The 19634-nt window shown below is 39.4% G+C and overlaps 1 protein-coding gene across 3 annotated transcripts; it reads left to right on the top strand.

Annotated features, from left to right (window-relative positions):
- Positions 1-89: 89 nt before the first annotated feature.
- Positions 90-19441, top strand: LOC103462965 (aggrecan core protein-like). Of its 3 annotated transcripts, XM_081605525.1 has the most exons (20): positions 90-405; positions 3835-3926; positions 4019-4110; positions 4810-5101; positions 5480-5654; positions 5926-6053; positions 6133-6426; positions 8435-8734; positions 9673-9847; positions 10140-10267; positions 10342-10635; positions 10715-10813; positions 10889-12679; positions 13266-13340; positions 13967-14080; positions 14958-15116; positions 15192-15274; positions 16213-16357; positions 17420-17602; positions 17686-19441. In XM_081605525.1, exons 2-20 carry the CDS (start codon positions 3842-3844, stop codon positions 17751-17753), a joined length of 4680 nt encoding a protein of 1559 aa, XP_081461651.1. In that variant the 5' UTR covers positions 90-405; positions 3835-3841; the 3' UTR covers positions 17754-19441. The 3 variants fall into 3 exon arrangements, with proteins under 3 accessions (XP_081461651.1, XP_081461652.1, XP_081461653.1); XM_081605526.1 differs by lacking the exon at positions 13967-14080; XM_081605527.1 differs by lacking the exons at positions 90-405; positions 3835-3926; positions 4019-4110 and having other exon boundaries at positions 5013-5101; positions 5239-5654.
- Positions 19442-19634: the final 193 nt, after the last annotated feature.

Below are 19634 nucleotides of genomic sequence, written 5' to 3'. Positions count from 1 at the left end.
ATTCATTGAGTCATTATTAATATTCTTTATTAATATTCTTTTTCTTCCTGTTATTTTTAATATTATATTTCATTCATACGTGTGGGAATTTAATTGTTTTGTGTTTTTATTTTATAGTAATAATTTTCATTAATTGTCATTGTTAATAGAAACATTTCAGTGGCTGTGAGCTTTTATTGTGAAAGTTGATTTCAGCGCCTCAGTTTGAGCAGCTTTGTGGTTTCTCCTCTCTGAGGTTTGGGAGCCGGACCCGGTCCAGGACTTTTTCCTCTGTGTTCAGCCAAGCATCCAGAGCTGCTGCTGCCGCCGGTTCTCTTGTTTAAACTCAGAACCAACAACCAACGGACCGGCCGAGCAAAAACACAGCAGAGACAAAACATTCCACTTCAGGAGATCTCTGAACAGGTAAGACAAAACTTTTTTCACTGGGATGAAATATGCAGACTTGAAGCAAGAGTTGCACCAAACTGCTGCGTTTGCAAATAAAAAACTAGTTTGGTTATAATCAACTTTAATAATTATCATTATTTTTAGCATTTTGTGCTTCTGGTCAAAAGTCTTTCTGTGGATTTTTGCAGCTTTTTTTCACCCATTTTTCTGTTCAGTTCCAACTTTTTCAGTGTTTAACTTTGACATGAAAACATTTAGGCAAATCACTGTTAGACCAAAATATGTCTGACTAATTAAGATAAAATACATATTTCATGTATCTTTAAGCTCTTTGCCAGGTTTCACAAATTCAAGATATTTCATCCTTTACTGTCAAAATACAAAAAAATCAATTCAGTCTGACGGAAAATAGGACTTTTAACCCAACATGTGATTCTCAAAGCGCTAAAAGCTGCAGACCTGGTGGATGCTGCAGCCTTCAGACCCAGATCATTTCAGAACCACGAAGGATTTGATGCCTGATCCTCTTTCTGTTGTTACTGCAGACAAACCGACATAAAAACATGATCATCAGAGCAAAATTAGACCAAAATAAATAACTTTAAATCTTTTTCCAACTCCAAAGTAAAATATATCTGTGTGGTTTAACTAAAACATAAAAAAGTCAGAATGAATAAAATAAAACAAGTTTACCCAAATGCACCTCAAATATGTCTTGATTCTTTTCAGATCTTGTTTTGGTTTGCACACGATAAATGTTACATGATGGCAGGAAAAAAGTGTAAAAATCACTTATTTTGGTCTCATTTTGCACGGCATTGATTTTATTTCCTTCTGTTTTGAGTCAGGAGCTGCAATAGAGGCAGTAATGTAACGGAAAAAAACATCCCAAAATACCCATAAATAATGCTAAATATAGATAAACATGAATAAATAAATAAATAAATAAATAAATAAATAAATAAATAAATAAATAAATAAAGCCTTGAAGGAAAACTGTCCCAGTGTCACTTCCTGTGGGACTGGAACTATAAAAACCAAATTAAAAATGACTTCAACTCAATATTTTTTCAGTTCTTATTTCATCTTTAACATGGAAATGAAAAAAGGTCATTTATTTTTATGTGTGAGAATAAAAAGAAATAAATGTTGCAGAAACAACATTTTTTTAAAATTAAAAATTAAAATCGTAAGTAACAAGTAGATTTGAATGACAGAGACTTAAAAATCATTAAAAGGAAGAGTAAATTTCTGCCAAATACTCAGAAATTTTGATATTAATCTCTAGAAATATTCTACAAAAAAACTTGGAAACTTCTATTTTAACTTTTGGAAATTTTCTGAGTTTAAAAAGTCAAAAATCTTCAACTTTTCAAAATCGTAAATGTACTTGTTTTTTCTAGACAATTTCTGAGATTAATGAAAAATTTTCAAGTTTTTTTTCTAGCAGTTCTTTTGCTTTTGAATCTCAAAAAAATTCTTGATTTTTCCAGAGAATGTTTGAGATTAGTCTAAAAAATATTTGTACCAAAATTTAAAATGTTTTGGCAAAAAAAAAGTTTGTCATCTTTTTCTATCAATGGACTTAATACACTATTATAAATTCTTGACTCATCTTACATACAAAAGAACAAGTTATTAGTTAATCTGTATGAGAAATAAAAAAAGAGAGAAATGTTTATTGTAAAGGTGGCAGAAATAAGCTTTTTAAAAGTAAAATTTTAAATTCTACAATGGGGTTATTGTAAATAACCCCATTGTATTGTAAATAGAAAAAACTAATTTCTTCCAAAAAGCTTAGAAATTGTTAGGTTAAACTAAAACGTTTAGTATACAATATTTGGACATTTTTACTTTAGCTTTTGGAAATATTCTGAGTTTCAAAAGTCAAAAATATTTGATTTTTCAAACTCAGAAATTTCCACCTTTTTTTTTTTTTTTTAAGAAAATTTCCGAGCTCAGTCTCAAAATTTCAGATTTTTTTTCTGGAAAATGTCTCTTCTTTGTATTTTTTTTTCTATATACAATGACCAACCCATTGTACAACTTATTTAATTTTAAAACTTTTACAACCAACACTAGTCTTTTTGTATTCTCACACATATAAATATTTTTTTTTCTTTTTCCTGTTAAAATGAGTCACAAAATGGTGAATAGCAGAAAAAGTGGCAGGTTTTAGTCATTTTTATTTATTTATTTTTTTCAATATAAACAAACAGATTTAACACTGGGGGCTGCACAGTGGCGCAGTTGGTAGAGCTGTTGCCTTGCAGCAAGAAGGTTCTGGGTTCGATTCCCGGCCCCGGTCTTTCTGCATGGAGTTTGCATGTTCTCCCTGTGCATGCGTGGGTTTTCTCCGGGTACTCCGGTTTCCTCCCACAGTCCAAAAAACATGACTGTCAGGTTAATTGGCCTCTCCGGTGTGAGTGTGTGTGTGCATGGTTGTGTGTCCTGTGTGTCTCTGTGTTGCCCTGCGACAGACTGGCAACCTGTCCAGGGTGTACCCCGCCTCTCGCCCGAAACGTTGGCTGGAGATGGGCACCAGCAACCCTCCCGACCCCACTGAGGGAAAAAGGGTGCAAGAAAATGGATGGATGGATGGATTTAACACTGTTTATGTTTGCGGCACTGGAAAGCGCTGACGCACAAACGTGACATCAATGAAACGCCTCACCCCGAACCAGGCCTGCTCTCCAAGAGGAGAAAGGTGTCACTAAAGGATCAAAGTCCTGCGTGTGTCACGCTTTCCCTGTCCTGCCGCCTGAAGGTGGGCAGTGTTGGGACGTGACGGAAATGTTCCCGGGGGGGAATGTGGAACATTCACGCTGCTGTTTGCAGAGGTCTGTGACGTCACTACGGTTGACGCTTTCGTCACGTCGGCGCCTCAACCGAAGCGTCACGGCGGCGGTTTGAATGAGCGCAGTGTGGAGGAGTCGGTTCTAACGAGCTGTCACCGAGTCCAGGCGCCACATCCGGTCCAAAGGAGGCGTTTTCACCCCGACGTCACTGCCGATACAAAAAAAAAAGTTACATTTAAATCATCTGGACAGCTGAAGTCATGCGAAGTGGCAGAAAATGTTGATCTCACAGAAGAAAACTAAGTGAAATCCAGAGTTGGGTAGTAGTAACAATTACTGGAGTAACTTTTTAAAAAACTTTTACTTTTAGGAGTATTTTTACTGCACTGTACTTTTTAAGTTTGAGTACTTTTATTATGAAGTATTTCTACTCTTGAGTAAATTTTCTGGATTCTCTGCCCACTGAAAGACAAATAAACACGTTTTAACCAAAAAGTCACCAGACACAAACACTCACCTGCAGTTTCTGTTAGTTTCATACGTTTTTTATTGAAAGAAACTGATTTAGAAAAATATTTATTTTTTGTTAGTGACATTAATTATTGTAATACGTAATAAGATATTCTTTTCTTTCCAACCTTTTAAGGTAAAATATGTTAAAGTGGACCGTGCTCCTGTCTTTATGTTTAAGTATCTCTGCAACATTTGACTATCTTTATGAGCAGAGATCCTTCATGGGTAAGTGTTTCTGTGTTTTTACTTTCATATTTATTTTCACATTTAAGACATTCCACGTGAATTTTTCTGTCTCTTTTGTGGTTCTGGGACAGATCCAGAGGATATTCTGACGGTGAGCATTCCTCTGCAGGGCTTACAGCGCCCTCTGCTGGGAGAAACTCTGCTACTACCGTGCTACTTTCAGGTCACATTTCAATCTTTGTCGTTTTTGGATTTTAATCTGCTTTAAAGACTATTCAGTGCATGTTAGCGTGGCTGTTGCCTTCATATACGATTTCACATCTGAGTTTTGAAATATGACGTCGATGTTCTGCGCTGCTTTAGAATCATACCTGTAGTTTGAGCAATGGCAGCGGAGGAAGGGAGCGAAGCTGTTCAAAGCGTGTTAGCCACGCTTTCAAATGTTGAATTAACATCTGCAGCCATCTTGTTTTGCTCGGCTCTTCTCTCTTTGCACTGTAGGATGGTTGTTTATAGTTCAGAACTAGAACTTGCCAGAGGAACTGTGCATCCTGCCTGGTCATTCTGGCGGACCAGTAGAGTTTAAAGGTAATTGATGACTGGGGTCCCCACTCATTTTGGGGATCTCCCAGAATGACTATCACTGAAGAAATTGGATGACTCAGTTTTCTTTGAGAATGTGCCGCTTTGACTTGATCATAGATAAGAAGAAGACACTGGATGAAGAGTTAGTACAGACTTTGATTGTATTTCTTTTTTAAAAGTTGTACTGGCTCTTGGACAGTGGTCAGCCAGGAAAGCAGCCCAAGAGGTCATTGGGCCAGAACTTGAACCTATAATGGCCATGTTGGGCTACACTCTCTACCCCAATCTTGGATTATCTTGTTTCATATCAAGTAAAACCCTATTTGTCCATTTGTAGGACCACTCTGTTGAAGATCCTGGTTCTCCCCCCGTCGTCCCCCTTTCCCACCGTATCAAATGGAGCTACGTCACAAAGGAAAAGGCAACTACCATCCTTGTGGCTTTGGAAGGACAGGTCCGCATCAGTGAAAGTTATCTGGACAGAGTTCAGCTGCAGAGCTACCCCCAGACTCCAACAGACGCCAGTATCAAAATATCGGAGCTACGTTCCAGTGACACAGGAGTGTATCGCTGTGAAGTTCAGATTGGCATTGAGGATGCCTATGACATTGTGCACGTCCTTGTTCAAGGTACTCAAATTTAATCAAGTCAATCATAATTCCCCTTAAAGAATAAGTATATAGCAACCATAAATCCCTCCACTGGCCTCCTGCTTGTGTGTTGGTCTTGGACTGAGTACACCTGAAGTTTCTTTTTTATTTATCAGACATGCTTCTCAGAGAACAGCTTGCTCATGTGCCCAGGGCCAGAACTAAACAAAGGGAGGCAGCTTTTAGTTTCTATATTCCTCAGCTCTTCTCTCCGACAACATCTGAGATAAGCAGAAACTGATGACTTCTTCAAATTAGAACAAAAAGCTTACATTGTTTTTACTGTTAATGCATTTAGAGTTTCCTTGTATGAATGATGCTGTACAATATGTATTTACCCTGCCTTGGCTGTTTTAGGTATCGTGTTCCACTACCGGCCCTTTATGGGTCGCTACACCTTGACTTTTGAGAAAGCGAAGGCAGCTTGTGCCCAGAACACTGCAGTCATTGCTTCTCCAGAGCAGCTTCAAGCAGCGTTTGAAGATGGTTTCCACCAGTGCGACGCTGGCTGGTTGTCTGATCAAACAGTGCGGTGAGTTAGTCAAGCAACTAGCAACCGTTGCTGTTTTATCCAAATCTGGGATGTTCTGACACATTTTGTTAGTATTTTATCACATTTGCCAGACTCAAAAGACACAGAATTGAGTCGTTTGCAAAAAAATAAACTAATTTGAGCCTATCTGAAAATCAGAATCTACAGCAAATAACATATAAACCTTTTCTTGAAAGGTTTATATATATGAAGATAAAACTTTTGAAATGTTGAGCAACAAGTATGAAGTCATTTTTTTGTCCAACTACAGGTACCCAATCCACGAGTCTCGGATGAACTGCTATGGCGACAAAGAGGAACTCCCTGGGGTCAGGACGTATGGCGTGAGAGATCTCAATGAGACATACGATGTTTACTGCTTTGCAGATAGGATGCCAGGTACATAGTCATGGTCCATGTAGTTTATTGGAATTTTTTCCCAACAGCTTCTCAAACAAAACTTCCTTTTCTGGAACAGGCAGAGTTTTCCACAGCACCTCTGCAGGGAAGTTCACCTTCTCTGAGGCGGTGCTGACGTGTTCCTACCAGGGAGCTCAGTTAGCCACCACAGGTCAGCTGTACCTTGCATGGCAGGGGGGTATGGACGTCTGCAACGCCGGCTGGCTGAGAGATGGGAGTGTCCGCTACCCCATCAATGTTCGACGGCCACAATGTGGAGGGGGTCTGCTTGGGGTGCGAACAGTTTATCTCCACACAAACCAAACAGGATACCCACTTCCTGACTCCCAATATGATGCCTTCTGTTACACAGGTAGACCAAGACCCTCACAAGATGGATCTATTGAAATCATTGTTACTTTGGAATAATAATTCTTATACAAAGAGGATACAGCATACAGCAATGCTTATTACATAGGGATGCCTTCATGTACACAAAAACACAACACAGACTTTTCATTGTCATTTCTGTAACAAAACATATCCAAATTTGTGAAATTTGTGAGAAAAAGGAATGCTCTTCCTGTTTTCACAAGATGGAAAACCGTATCCAGACAATGATAATCAGATACAGTTGAATAGCATGCCTATAAAGCAGTAGGTTAAAGACATTGCTGATCTGAAGCAATGACCTTAGAGACCTTAGAGAAGCAACTGCTGGTACCCATCCATCTAGAAAAGGCTTAAGGCCATTCCCTGAGTGTTAGATGTTCCTCTGTTTAAGATGAGAAAGATGAACAAACATTGAAGACAGCTACCAATCTTCCTACAAGTGAATGTACCAACAGATTTGCTCCAATGTCTGGCTGCGCAATGCTAAGATAAATTATAAATCCCCAACAACTGCTTCCAAGACTCTTCAGGCCCCAGGTTGAATGTTTGGAAATGAAGACCCCAGTCATTCTAGAAGGACTAGGCAACTACTTTATTTACAGACTAACATGTTTCAGCTTGTAACCTTCATCTTTGGTAGTTGAAACTTACGTTGTGTCTTTTTATAGATTGTAGTGGTTCAATGAATCTTTGCCTTGGACTTGTGTCTTTAAACCAATGTTTCTGCTGTATTGGATGTGCATCAGTATTAGTGGAAGTTTTGGTGGCTGAATTATGGCTGTGTTTGGACCAGAGATATACAAATCACTTCCCATAGTCCTTCTCATTTCTTAGGAAATGTTGTATTGGTACGTTAATAAAGCTGTTTTCTAGTCATTCGGGTGTTGCTGGAGCCTTCATCTCACCAATCCTTTGACCTTATCAAGGGAACTTTGGCAGTTGGTGAAATTGTGCCTGAGACATTTTGGATCCCTTCGCTTGGAAGGGATTCTAAAAATTAAAAGGGTTTGCAAAGTTATATCTACACAATCCTGGGGACAGATGAAACGAAAGTAAGGTTGTTAGTAGATCTCTCCTTCAGTCACTGACTCATGAACTAGTCTACATACCAAAGTATTGTAGAGTTAAATGTGAGTCCATTGGTCTAACAGCCAAAACTTGGTACAGACTGGAGCCTCAACAGGAGCATGAGTCCAAACACGGCCTCAAATCTTCATTACATATCAGTTGTTGCAGTAGTTCAGTCAATGTCCAGACATCAACCATCAACTAGACTTTGCAGAAATGAATATCTGCAAACTTCATTGAACTAAATCAATGCTGTAAAGAAGATCATTTCTCCACATTGGTGAGAAACTGATGAAGTCATACACAAAGACTTGGTTCCCAAACTCCCTTCACAGTTACACTTTTTGTTTATGCACATTTGGTTAGATGTTAGCCTAGATTTACGTTGATGAATATTTCCATTTCAGAGCAACTGCTTCTCACAGAAAGAGTCAGGAAGCAAAGGTTAAAATAACCTATTTGGCTTCACATGCGTCACTGCCTGGAATGGAAACCGGCTGATTTACCAAACATGGGTAAAACAAGCACCAGTTATCAGAACTGTGTTTGCAGTGGTGAAGATTGTGTCTTTAACCCAACACCATGACACAAATTCAAAACTACATGAGCTCAGCTGCTCTAATTTTAAAGCAGACAGGCCCTGGAGAGAGCTCTGGCATCCATCTGGTGTAGTGTAACAACAACATGCCTCTGGGATTATTGCCAATAATGCTTGGCCTCTACTGAAGCTGACAGATATTTGGGTGATAGATAACTATATTAAAACTTACTGTTCTGTGCAGCAAGAGCTGTTTGGCTGCTTTGAAATGCTTTGTAACTTTCAGCCAATGTGTTTAATAGGATTTTTATTGAGATTGTTCTGAAATCCTGCCTGATTTTTTCCTGTTTGGTTCCTTTTTGTTTTCCCCTGTTATCTTCAGATTCCCCTGATGATGAGGGCTCAGGCACAGACGAGGGGAGTGGTGTTGTGATTGTTACCACGGTGACGGAGAGTCCAGAGGTGTTCTTCAGCAAGACAACCACAGAGAGCGAAGCAATTGGAGAGGTGGAGACCCAGCAGCCATTAGATCTGAGCTTCACCAACAGCGAGAACCCCAGAAAGCTGCCACTTCCTCAGCCAACAAACTTTACAGATTTCACCTTTGACCTTATTGAGGCCGTCACAAGCCAGTCGGCTTTACAAAGGGAGCCCAGCAAAACCTCTATCATCTCTCCAGCAGGTCAGCAATCAAACTGTTGACTCTTGGATAACAGCTGCATCCAGACTAGCTCTTTCCTTCCCAACACCCAGGCTTTCCTACATTTCCTTTAAAGTGGTCCAAGAATGATTAACATTCTTTCTAAAGGGTTTAATATCTGGTGCAATAACATAAGAAAACAAACTGAGAGATAAATCAGACAGAGTGTAAAGAAACAAATATATAAGAACTTCAGAAACTATAAGCAGCGGTTGAAAATGGTCTTTTGCACTTTATCAAGTTGAGAGGACCCCACAGTCATACTTTCAGTCATTCACTCATTCACATGCTGATGGTGGGGAGCTACATTGTAGCCACAGCTGCCCTGGGCAGTCTGACAGAAGTGACAGTGCCATGCACCTGCACCACCAGGACCTCTTCCAATCAGCAGCAGATAAGTATCTTGCCCAAGGACACAACAAGAGAGACAAACAAAGCGGGAGTTTGAACTACAGCTTGTAGTTCTACAGACAAGAGTGTAAAATCTGCTGATATCAATTTAGCAAAATCAGAACCAGAGATAGCAATACTCAACAATTACAAAGCTGAAACCATGAGTGAAACTTCTGTTCCAAAGAATCACTTTCTGAAGCTCCAGCGATAGGATCGACATCCCACCACTAATTTGACCCTTTTGATGATGATACTCTGTGTTGTAGTAGCTACATGTTGTGCCAATGTCACATGATGGATATCAACCTGATTGAATTTAGTGCCTTAACATTAGCTCCCACTAAATACTGTGTTGGTACAGCATTTAAGCTTTGGAGTTTGTGCCAGTAGCGTTTTAGTTAGCACTGCTCACCCTTGGTCAGGAAGACCAATGGTTTGAAATATCACTAAGGTCGGGCTGCCTGGGAGATATGTTAGAGATATAGTGAGGAAACTGGTGACTAGCTTCTTCTTCCTTTAAACTGTAGGCGTGGTCTTCCATTACCGCTCACCCACTGGCCGTTATGCTCTCACATTCGTTGAGGCTCAGTTGGCCTGCCAGGGTGTCAGAGGCTCCATGGCCACACCGCAGCAGCTGCAGCAAGCATACAAGGATGGATATCACCAATGTGATGCAGGTTGGCTTCTGGACCAGACTGTGAGGTAAATCCCAAAAGTAGGTTTTCAAATCTCTAGAACAGGGGTCACCAACTCCAGTCCTCAAGGGCTACCATCCTGCAACTTTTAGATTCCCCTCTGCTCCAGAATGTCTGAATTTCCTCACCAGCATTCATTCCTCTCTGCAATAGGCTGGAAATGAGCAGTTTATTTGATCCAGGTGTGTTTGAGCAGAGACACATCTAAAAGTTGCAGGACAGTAGCCCTCGAGGACTGGAGTTGGTGACCCCTGCTCTAGAAGCAAATATTTTCTAAAATGTTATTTGCTTCTGTACAGGTATTCTATTGTGTTTCCTCAAGAAAAATGTGCTGGAGGTCTTGGAGATCAACCTGGAGTTTGGACGTATGGCCTCAGACCAGCAGAGGAGAGATACGATGTTTACTGCTACACCGAGGGCATCAATGGTGACTAATGTCAGTCTTACCTGGTAAGTTTTAATTCCAAGCAGGTTGTATAACCAAAGGTTTTCACTGCACAGGAGAGGTTTTTCATGTGGGATCTGCTGAGGGTTTCACCTACGACGAGGCTGCTTCTGCCTGTGAAAACCACAGTGCGGTTCTGGCCTCCACTGGAGAGCTCTATGCAGCCTGGAAACTGGGCTTGGACAAGTGCCGAGCAGGCTGGCTACTGGACCGCAGCGTTCGCTATCCCGTCAACAACCCCCGTCCTGGGTGTGGAGGAGAGAAATCAGGGGTGCACACTTTGTACTCTCCTCCAAACCAAACACACTACCCTGAACCTGATGCCAGATTTGATGCATACTGTACAAGAGGTAGACATCGACTTGTTTTGGCTCAATATTTATTAAAGTGGGAGATTCATTATTTTCTTTTACTGATTTATCATTGCAGTTGGCTTTCTGTCTGAATCAAATGAAACTGAACTGAACATCACAGACATCCAGAAGGCCCTACCTAACCAGACATCGGATACTGACTTATTAAGGCCTGGTAAGTTCAAATAATAGGTCGATTTTGGGAGTTTTATCCATGAATGTTAAAATGTTTGCTCACATCTTGTTTTAGATGGTTTCTTCGTCGTTCCTCCCATTCCTGTGGAGATTTCAAGTTCTGGCTCTGGTTCAGGAGACTTTGATTCAGGCTCTGCAGGAGATAACGCTGGAGTACAAGTTAACACTGGACACCAGGTGACCTCTGGAGGTCAGTCTGGATCTGGACATCAGTCTGGATCTGGAGACAAGGTTACCTCTAGACATCAGTCTGGATCTGGACATCAGTCTGGATCTGGACATCAGTCTGGAGCTGGATATCAGTCTGGATCTGGACACCAGTCTGGATCTGGATATCAGTCTGGATCTGGAGACCAGGTTACCTCTGGACATCAGTCTGGATCTGGATATCAGTCTGGATCTGGATATCAGTCTGGATCTGGACACCAGTCTGGATCTGGATATCAGTCTGGATCTGGAGACCAGGTTACCTCTGGACATCAGTCTGGATCTGGACATCAGTCTGGATCTGGAGATCAGTCTGGATCTGGACATCAGTCTGGATCTGGATATCAGTCTGGATCTGGAGATCAGTCTGGATCTGAAGACTGTATCACCTATGGAGGTCAGTCTGGTTCTGGAGACCAGGTTACTTCTGGAGATATATCTGGTTCTGGAAGCAAAATCACCTTTGGAGACCAAGACGGGTATACAGAGACGGTGCTGTCCAGTGAAGGATCCGGTTTGGACCATGCATCTGGTTCGGGGTCAGGACTCGGAGTTGTTTTCTCTGGACCCTGCATTGCAGCAGTAGAGGGCTCAATGTCAGGAGAACCTCAAGAGGCTGGAGAAGGAAGCACAGACGTTCTTATATTCCCTTTGTCTGCAGCTGATTCTGTGGAACTCAGTGGAAGTGGAGATATGTCCGGGTCTGGATCTGGATTTCACTCCATTGAAAAGGATGCTGGACATCTCACTGGCACGGGTCCTATCTTTGTCCAGGAGGTGTCAGGTTTTAGTGGTTTTCTATCTGGATCTTCATCTGGAAGTGGACGATCTGGAGACATTTCTGGAAGTGGAGATGCTCCGATCTTGATAACAGATGACGAAGTGATTGATGCAAAGAAAGAGTACAACCTTGATGGAGGTTCATTAGATTTCAGTGGTTCTGGAAACTTTTATGGATCTGGGATTTCCAGTGGGTCAACCTCTGGAAGTGACTCTGAGTCTCTTACTGGTGTGACTTTTACTGGTTCAGGCTTCACTAAGCTTATTGGGTCACCTTCTGGAGAACACGAGGAAGCTACTGGGGGTTTATTCTACAGCTCTGGACCAGAAAGTGGGGGGCAGATATCTGGATTTAGAATCTCAAGTTGCAGTTTTGATTCTAGAGCTGGAGTATCTGGATCTGGTGTCTCTAAATCTGAAACATCAACAACCAAAGGCGAGGAAGAGGGCAGTGCTATATTTTTCACTCAAGGTCTAATGACAGAAATACCTGGAGATGATAAGGTCCCTCTGGAGCCGGGAGAAAACTCAGTGGAGTACAGTGGAGAAGAAAGTGGCAACAATGGTTTCTACTCCGGTGATGGAAACAAGGACTTATCTGAGGATCACACCTCCATGTCGGGGGTTTCTTCTTCTGGAGATTTTTCTGATCCACTGGTGGTGGTCCTACCCGCTCCATCAGTTAACCCAGCACTAACAGAACCCACCATAAGAACAGAGCAAGATATTCATGGAACTGAACTGACACACAACTCCAGAGTTTATGTTTCTCCAGGACCAGCAGTTATCCCGGCAGGATTAGCAGCTCCTTCTGCAGAAGTCAAACCTGCTGTTGTACAAACACCAGCTGTCCTAGAAGGTAGGTCATCCTCACCTCTTCTGCTTCTCTCTACATGTTTGTCATTTTGCCTTTTTCAACAGTTGTTTTTTCATTGGTTCATTCCGGACTTTTTGGGGTGGAACTTGGTAACAATCATTTCGTGTCCACTACAGAGAAGGTTCAGCTTGAGAAATGATGATTTTCTTAAACATGCATATTATATTATCAGCACCTGAGGTGCTAGAACACAAGGGTGTTCTAGCACCTCAGGTGTTTAGATTGATTAAAACAAACTACCTCCAAACAGGAAGCGACAAAATGGTTGGCTAGTCTTGAGAGTTAAATGAAGGCAACTGGGTCTATTTTGTTACTTTGAAGATGAAATGTCTTCAAGATAAAAGAACTCTCAAGAGATGAGAGATGACACAATTTCAGGTCCCTTGGATGGGTAACAAAACGTCTTCAAGTGCCTTTGATGACAATCTCCAACATAGCATAAGTTCAGTTGCCTTCATTTTTAACTCTTAAGACCATTATGTCTTAAATGACTGAGAATACACCCTTAAGGTATGGTGACACATCTAATCAAAAAACAATTCTTGACTGATCTTTTCTATCTTTGAAGCTTCCAACCCATGTGAACCAAATCCTTGTGGCAATGCTTCATGCACAGTAGAGGAAGGAGTTGCTTTCTGCTTTGGTAAGCTTTCCATTTATTCTCCTCTTCTCAGTTTTCTGTCGTTTTGGTGGCTTTATTCATAAATGAATGTGTACGTTTGTTGTTAGCATGTTTTGTATTGTTTGTGCACGCCTGACTGTAAGGGACTGTGTCACTGCACTCCCCACCAACCTCATCGTTGTCTTGTCCTGGTGTGATTTGCATCAAACTTGCGTTTTCATGTGTTGTTTTTACGTTTTTATGCAGAGTGTTTGTCAAACATGCATCAGCTCTGCTCTGGTGATGCTCCCCCTCCGTGTACATCTATGTTGTTTTTTGGTCTGCTCTGCATGTCTGCACTGCCTTTGCTCTGCCACTTTAAATTTATGCTCGCATTCTTGAACTTCTTCGTCCAACTGGACTTGACGACTAATCTGCTGCAACTAAGAACAGATTCAAATTTCAACCTCTTTAATTTGGAGAAAAATATTAAAGTACTGGAATTTGCAATACTTTGGATCTGAAGTTGCAGCATCTACAATGTTCACAGTCTTTATTGAAGGTGTGGTTGTCGTTTATCACATCTCCAATTATCTCAGCCTGTTAGTGCATCTTCGCCCTCGACTCCCACTTAAGCCGTAGTGTCAACTGCCCACCGTGTTTTCCAGAGGCAGAAGTGTGCCACCCCAACCCTTGTTCCAACGGAGCCACCTGTGTGGAGAGTGCAGACTCTTTCAAATGCTTATGCCTGCCCAGCTACGGAGGGGAACGCTGTGAGATCGGTACGAGATCAGCTTCAGCTAATAAATACTAACAAGGACCAGTCAAAAACAACTACTGGAGGGTAAACCTGGGAAACCGCGTGGTGCGGTTCTCAGAGTAGAGTCAACGCTGTTTGGAGTCGTCTTTATCTTTATCTTTGTGATTTTACTTCATTTTCAGTAAAATTACAAAAACTTTGAACGCATCTGATTTTATGTGAAGAGGTGAGTGTTTTGGATTCAGTATGTTACCTGGTAGTAGGATGTGGCGTCCAGGCATACTTCTGGTCATGCGACAGGCGCTACTTTCTTGTTTAGCGCTTTTGCTAGTACAAAATTAGCACATCTATTTTCCCCTGAGAACACTTTTGCAGATAAATTGTGAAATTTACTTGGCTGTTTGGTAAAATTTCAGTTGAATAAGGTTTGACATTTGTGTTTAGGGTTTGGCTGTTCAGAGCTCCTCAGTTAGCTGGACGTTTGTCTCCAGGCTTATCATGATTTGTGGGTTTGTAGGGCTAGTATAAATTAATGACTAATTTCTCAGAGAAATGTGTGTTTTATTGTATGGAAATAAAACCAATACTGTCCAAACAGTTTAATCTTTTAAGATATTAAATGCAAAAATAGTTTAATTGATAATTTTTTAAAATCAAATTACAGAAAGAAAGTAATTCAGATGTAGCAACAGATCAAATAAAGTTTTATCAACAAAAACAGTAAATTATTTGGATGGGGTTTTTGCATTTTAGTACACAAGAACACATTTTCACACAAATGTGAAATAATTTGATACCAGCAAAAGATTCTTACATTGAAAGACTCTTGCTTAAAGTTGTAAAAGACCAACGGAGGCTTTACGTCCTGCTTCATGGCTTCCTGTGTTTCGCGGCTGCAGAGGAGCAGCGATGTGAAGACGGCTGGACGAAGTTTCAGGGAAACTGCTACCTGCACGTCTCTGACAGGGCGGAGTGGCTGGAGGCGGAGCAACGCTGTCGGCACCTGAACGCTCACCTGGTCAGCATCATCACGCCAGAGGAGCAGCAGTTTGTCAGCGGTGAGCGACTCGTCTGGATCAGTTTGGGGATGTGAGAGGGAATGAAAATGATCCGAGTGCGTTTGTTTTTCACAGCTAACGCACAGGACTACCAGTGGATCGGCCTGAACGACAAGACGGTGCAGAGCGATTTCCAGTGGACGGACGGATCTCCACTGGTGAGCTCAGGGTTTAGTTTAGCTTTTCAGACAATTCGTATTAGGAACAAACTACTTTTATTTTATAAACGTGGAAATAAAGAAGTAAAATAATTCAAATTTACTGGAAATAATTGTTTAACCAACCACAAGGCAGAACAAGCCTATAAAGACAGATATGTCAGATATTAATGTGCGAAGAAAGTAAATATTTAGATTCCTAGCAAAATATGAAATTTGCAAGTTAAATATTTAGTTCACAATGTAAATATTGAACTCAAAGTATTTTGTTTTCTATATATTTAGTTTTTAAGCTTCCTAGCAAAGTATTAAATTTGAAAACTAATTTTTTTTTGTTTGTGGACAAAATATTTAGCTTGTGAAATTAATATTTAGTTTGGACCTCTGACATATATAAACATATGAAAAACATGATGAAAATAAAACTTATATAAAATTTCTCTGACTAAACGAACCAAAATCCATCCATTTTCTAACAGCCTTGGTCCTCAGCGGGGTCCGGAGTTGTTGGTGCCTCTACAGCCTCTACAGCAGACGATCTGGGCGAGAGGCAGGATGAACCAAATATTCCTGTTCATTTTTGACCAAAAATAAAATTCAGAATGGCTGCTAATGCAAAAGAGATGCTACAAAGTGACAATACAAGCTTAAATGGAAAGTAATAAGAAAATCCACATAATAGAATGACCTAAAAATATATAAAAATAAAACACAAAGACGCCCCCCCCCCCAAAAAAAAAGAATTAGTCAAACAAATCAACTGAACATATGAAAATAAAAGATGCATGTAAAAAGATTAGAAAATATAAAACTATTGGAAAATCAGGTTTAATTCTCTTATTCTGTTAATTCCAAATTACTTGGTTCATAATATCAAAGACGAATAAGTTTCCAAATTTTGTGCCCTCCTTTTTTATTTACTTATTTTAATTTTTTAGCAATATGAGAACTGGAAGCTGAACCAGCCAGATAATTACCTGAACTCAGCAGAGGACTGCGTGGTTTTGATCTGGCATGAGAACGGAAAGTGGAACGACGTTCCCTGCGACTACCACCTGCCGTTTACCTGCAAGAAAGGACCCGGTACGTGAGTCCACCGAACCGCATCTGATCCGGGCCGCTGCACAGAGCTCAGAGCAGTACCTGATTCTGGCCACCAGGGGTCGCAAAGAGCACAAAACAACAAAGTTACTGCAGCTTTCTAAGGCGAAGAGGAAATTCATTTCTTCTCTGCTTTCATCTCCATATGTAATAGAGATTACTGTAACAAAAATTAAATAGTATTTACTTTTTGTTACAAAAACCATCATCACTTTCTAAACTGTCTGCATAAATGTAAAATTTGAATAAGTGGGCAAAAGTCATAACTTTCATTTAGTGGTGAGGCCTGATTTGATGAATATGACGGCGTTTTAGGGCTCCTGCAGACAGGAAACAATACTGTAAAAATATTTAAATTAGGCAAAGAAAGTTTCTAGAACAAACTTGGAAAATTCTACGTTCAGGAAATTGAAAATTTGCAAGAAAAAAACGAAAATGTTTTTATTTTTGAGATTAATTCTATAATTTTTTATAGAAAACTTGAAAAGTTCTGAGTTTCTAAGATCAAAATTGTGCTAAAACAAACTAGTAACTTTTAAATTAATTTCTTTTTTTTTGAAAACTTGAAAAGTTCTGAGTTTGAAAATTTAAGATATGGTAGAAAACTTATACATTTTTATATTAATCTGATACATTTTCTTGAAAAAAAGCTAAACATTGACATTTGAAACTAAATTTAGAGTTTGAAATATCAAAAATTTCCCTGAAAAAACCTTTTTTTCTAGAAAATTTCTGAATCTAATCTCAGTAAAAAAAATTCTTACAAATTTTTGTCATTTTAAACTCTGAATTGTACACGTTTTTCTAGAATATTTTTGACTCTTTTTGTTGTTCTGTTTACAATAGTCTTGGCAAACCGTCGTAGATTTGAGAAAACGCATAAAGACAAGAAAGAAATTTACATTTTCCTGAGATGATGCTGAACATCAGCTCTGGCGCCCCCTGGTGGCTGGGACCCCATATCGCCTCGTTTTCCTACCAGTAAAGTTACATTTTTACAGGAATCAGTGACTCAGGTGGTTGTTCGTTGTCTGTTGCCTGCAGTGTTTTGCGGCGCTCCGCCTGTGGTGAAAAACACACGCATGTTTGGAAACCGGAAGTCGGAGTATCCCGTCAACTCCATCATTCGTTATCAGTGCAACCCAGGATTTAGACAGCGCCATCTACCTGTGGTCCGGTGCCAAGCGGACGGGACCTGGGAGAAACCCAAAGTGGAGTGCACAGATGGTGAGCAGAAGCCCTGTAATGTGTTTTACACACTTATTGAAGTATTTCTTGTTTGTTATGATTTTTTTTCTTCTTCTCTGCAGTAAAAGCCAGGAACAGAATAAAACACAGGAGCAGCAGGAATTCACCAGTGAGCGGAAAAAACAAATAAAATTAATTAAAGTTTTTAAAAGCGAGAAAAATCTCTTCACATAATTTTATAATATAAATTAAAATGCTTGAATTCTCATTCGTTGGGTGCTACTTTATGGTAGGACTTATTTAAAACCCTTATTCTTCTCACTAATATATTTAATGTCTTTAATTGTTTTTATTTTACATAAATGAAGTATAATTGTTGCTGTTATTCTTTATTTTCCTTCAAAACTTTCATAGAGATGAAGAATAAGGAAACTTAAGAAATGAAAGGTTTGGTTTGGATTTTTTAAGTGCTTCTGCGATGTTTCTTCATGGTGGAAATTGGGGCCTGAGATTTGCACACCTAGCATGCAAACGATAGCGCTAAACACAAATTTAATAACCAACTGAGAACAAAAAACAGATGAGGCATATTTTTTTAACTTTATCTAACCTTTGTCCTTCTTTTCGGGCAGAACTGAGAGCCAGATTAGCCTTGGCTGCCGTTTGTGAAGTTACACAACTGAAAAGTGGAGGCAACGATTTGTGTTATTTAGCCGATTAAAGGTGGTTTATTATTCAATATCATATTTTCACCATGATATTTATTAATTTATAAATGTCACAGTTTCAAAGTAGATATTTAGCTAGCAAACTGAACAGTTAGCATGGTACATTTAGCTTGAATCTAAATATTTACTTAGCAAGTGGAATTTTTAGCTTCAAACTAAATATTCAGTTTCAAACTAAATAGTTTGTGAACAATTTAGTTTGAAGCCAAATTTTTTGTTTAATGCAAATATATTTTGGCAAACTATTTTGAATCTAACTATTTAGTTATCAAGCTAAATGTTAAGCTTCAAACTAAACATTTGGTACACTAATTTAAATATTTAGCATTAAGGTCAATTGCTAACAAACTATTTAAGTTAATTATTTACTTTGCAAGCTAAATATCTAGCTCCAAACTAAAGATTTAACAAAAAGTCCAGCTTCAAACTTGATAGCTTGCTAACAATTTAGTTTGAAGCTAAATATATTTTGCAAATATTTAGTTTCAAACAAACCTTTTGGCTTGCTAATTAAATATTTAAAGCTTAATATTTATCTTGCTAACTAAAATAAATAGTTTGAACCTGAATATTGAATTTTTAAACTAAATATTTAGCTTGAAACAATGACATTTATAAATGAATAAATAACATTTTACGACGGGCAGTGTTCTCAAATTGTTGTTAATTTTTGACTTTTGATATTTTTTGTGCAACTTTTCAAACGCCGTCCTATATATTAGGATGCTCAGTTAAAAAAACACAACAAGGACAAAATATTTACACATGAATGTCCAATATTTCTTCTAGATCCCACTAATATGAATGTACTCAGCTGAATGCTTTGGCTTCCAGGTTGTCGTTCTGGAGACAGAAGTGACCATTTTTAGACAAAAGTCTGTATATTTGGAGACTTGCAGCAAGCAGGAAGATTTTAGAGGATTTTAAGAGTTTAAAGCAGCAGCTTGTCATGTTGGTGGGATTATATTCAGCATTTTCTCTGTTTTATCTGATCACCAATGCTGTGCAGTGCACAGATTTTTATAAATCACTGCTGTAAACCTCCAGGTTCCTTGTGCTCGTGTGGGGCTGCGCCTCCGTTAAACATGTTGTCACCTGCTGCATAATGAAAGATTCACTTTCTGCATGAAATAAAGACGCTGTAAACGTGCCTGTTGTTTGTGAAGGTCACTTTGTTTTCTGTTGTTTTCATCCCACATCAACATTTCCACCAGTTGAGCTGCTTGTAGATTTAAACTACAAGCAGCTCAAGTCTTTGAGAATCTGCAGCTTTTTAAATCTGATTTTTCCTCTTTTATCAGCACAAAAATATAATTATGTTTTTTTTTTCCTGCCTTAGACCC

Source organism: Poecilia reticulata, chromosome 3 (genome assembly GCF_904066995.2).
Source record: "Poecilia reticulata chromosome 3, P_reticulata-male-v2, whole genome shotgun sequence".
NCBI classification, from domain to species: Eukaryota; Metazoa; Chordata; class Actinopteri; order Cyprinodontiformes; family Poeciliidae; genus Poecilia; species Poecilia reticulata.
This window is presented reverse-complemented; position numbering and strand designations above follow the sequence as displayed.

Coding starts and splice junctions, on each gene's coding strand:
- LOC103462965 (XM_081605525.1), top strand. CDS start 3,842: ATGTTAAAGTGGACCGTGCTCCTGTCTTTATGTTTAAGTATCTCTGCA. Junction 4,111..4,809: donor TACTACCGTGCTACTTTCAG/GTCACATTTCAA, acceptor GTCCATTTGTAG/GACCACTCTGTTGAAGATCC. Junction 10,636..10,714: donor TGATGCATACTGTACAAGAG/GTAGACATCGAC, acceptor TTATCATTGCAG/TTGGCTTTCTGTCTGAATCA.